The 1,921-nt window shown below is 39.7% G+C and overlaps 1 protein-coding gene across 1 annotated transcript in view; it reads left to right on the top strand.

The window, feature by feature from the left end:
* The window catches only part of TOGARAM1 (TOG array regulator of axonemal microtubules 1), a 73,226-nt gene that overhangs the window by 43,062 nt on the left and 28,243 nt on the right, over positions 1-1,921 (top strand). The window contains exon 10 of the mRNA XM_023514520.1: positions 945-1,120. Coding sequence (XP_023370288.1) covers positions 945-1,120 — 176 coding nt within the window. The remainder of the gene's footprint in view (positions 1-944; positions 1,121-1,921) is intronic.

The raw sequence follows: 1,921 nt of genomic DNA, 5'->3' as shown, positions 1-1,921 counted from the left end.
AGGCGCCTGTGGTCCCAGCTACTTGGGAGGCTGAGGCAGGAGACTCGCTTGAGCCCAGAAGTTGGAGGTTGCTGTGAGCAGTGAAGCCATGGCACTCTAGGGTGACAGCTTGAGGCTCTGTCTCAAAAAAATAAATAAATAAATAAATTCAAATGGCAAATGGTAGTCCTCAGTTATCAGCTTAATAATCAGTATAAATTAATATCATTTTATCCTCCATAGATAGTCTAGATGAAGTCAAAATTAACCTGTTAAATATTATAGGAAGGCCCAGGACCTTTGAACAACATAATTGGAAATATCTTTTAAAGCTGACTTTTTTTAAATTGAAAAACTAAAATGCTATGGTATACTTTGAGGATATACATCTTATTTTTGTTCAATATAACTTAATAGAATAAAATTCTTGAAATTTTTAACATTTTTGCTTGATAGTCCAGTTGGGTTAATTAAAGGCCTTCCTCAGATTTGCTTCAGTTTCCTGGTACGGACTTATTTTCTGTATTCTTCGGTTTACCTTGTGGCCAACTAAACTAATTTATTTACTCCACATACATGCTTTATACTTTTTCATCTTGCCACATAAATATGCCCATCTCCTAGGATTTCCTTCTCCCCTGCCTTATTGACATAGACAAATCCCTCCTGTCTCCAAATGTCAGCTCAAATCCTTGCTCCTTGAAACCACCCAGCTCACATCAACATTTCCTTTGTATGAACTCAGCACTTACATGATATGCAGTTCTCACTCATTATTATTATCTTGTTACAGTATTCATCCTGTTTGGGTATTTGTTCTTATATTTTATAATTATTTAGCATGTCTTTCTCACTAACTGTATTATGTGCTTCTTGGAGGTAAGAAGCTTCTTGTCTTAAACTTTATTATGCAAAGTGCCATCACAAAAATACTTAATGACTATTTGGTGATTGGTTGATTTTAGGTGTGTTTGGAAGTCCAAATTCAGCACCAGCAACCTGCAGCCAATCAGTGATATCATCTGTGGAAAATGGGGATACATTTCCAATTAAACAAAGTTTCGAACCACCATCAGGAATTTATGGAAGAGCACTCCAGCAAAATATTCCCTCATATCTTGATGTTGAGGATGAAAAAGATGTAAGGTTATTTGCAAATTAATAGAATAAGTTTAAACATACTATATGCTATTGTTTTATATATATCAGATATGGGGTGATAAAAGTATTTTGATTAAAATTTTCAACATTGGCCGGGTACAGTGGCTCACACCTATAATCATAGCACTCTTGGAGGCCAAGGGGGAAAGATCACTGGAGCTCAGGAGTTCAAGACCAGCCTGAGCAAGAGTATAACCCCATCTCTGCTAAAAATAGAAAACTCAGTTAGATGTTGTCCCATGCATCTATAGTCCCAGTTGTTTGGGATGCTGAGGCAGGAGGATACCTTGACCCCAGGAAATTAGAGGTTGCTGTGAGCTGGGCTGATGCCATAGCACTCTAATTGGTACAACAGAGTAAGACTCTTGTACAAGTTTTTGGCCAGGGCTGGGTTTGAACCTGTCACCTCCGGTATATGGGACTGGCACCCTACTCCTTTGAGCCATAGGCACCACCCCCCTCAATTTTTTTTTTAATCTTGTTGGTTTGTGGACAAGCATGGTGGCTCACACCTATAATCCTAGCACTCTCAGAGACCAAGGCAGGTGGATTGCTTGAGCTCAAGAGTTCGATTCCAACCTTAGCAAGAGTGAGACCCTGTCTCTACTAAAAAAATAGAAAAACTGGCTTGGTGCCCATATCACAGTGGTTATGGCACTGGCCACATACACCAAGGCTGGTGGGTTCGAACCTAGCCCAGGCCAAGTAAACAACAATGCCAACTACAACCCCCCCCCCCAAAAAAAATACTGGGCATTATAGTGGGCACCTGCAGTCCCAG

The sequence above is a fragment of the Otolemur garnettii genome, unplaced genomic scaffold (assembly GCF_000181295.1).
Source record: "Otolemur garnettii isolate 467f Iridium unplaced genomic scaffold, OtoGar3 scaffold00054, whole genome shotgun sequence".
Classification (NCBI taxonomy): domain Eukaryota; kingdom Metazoa; phylum Chordata; class Mammalia; order Primates; family Galagidae; genus Otolemur; species Otolemur garnettii.
Note: the sequence above shows the minus strand (reverse complement) of the source record. Positions and strands in the feature narration are given on the sequence as shown.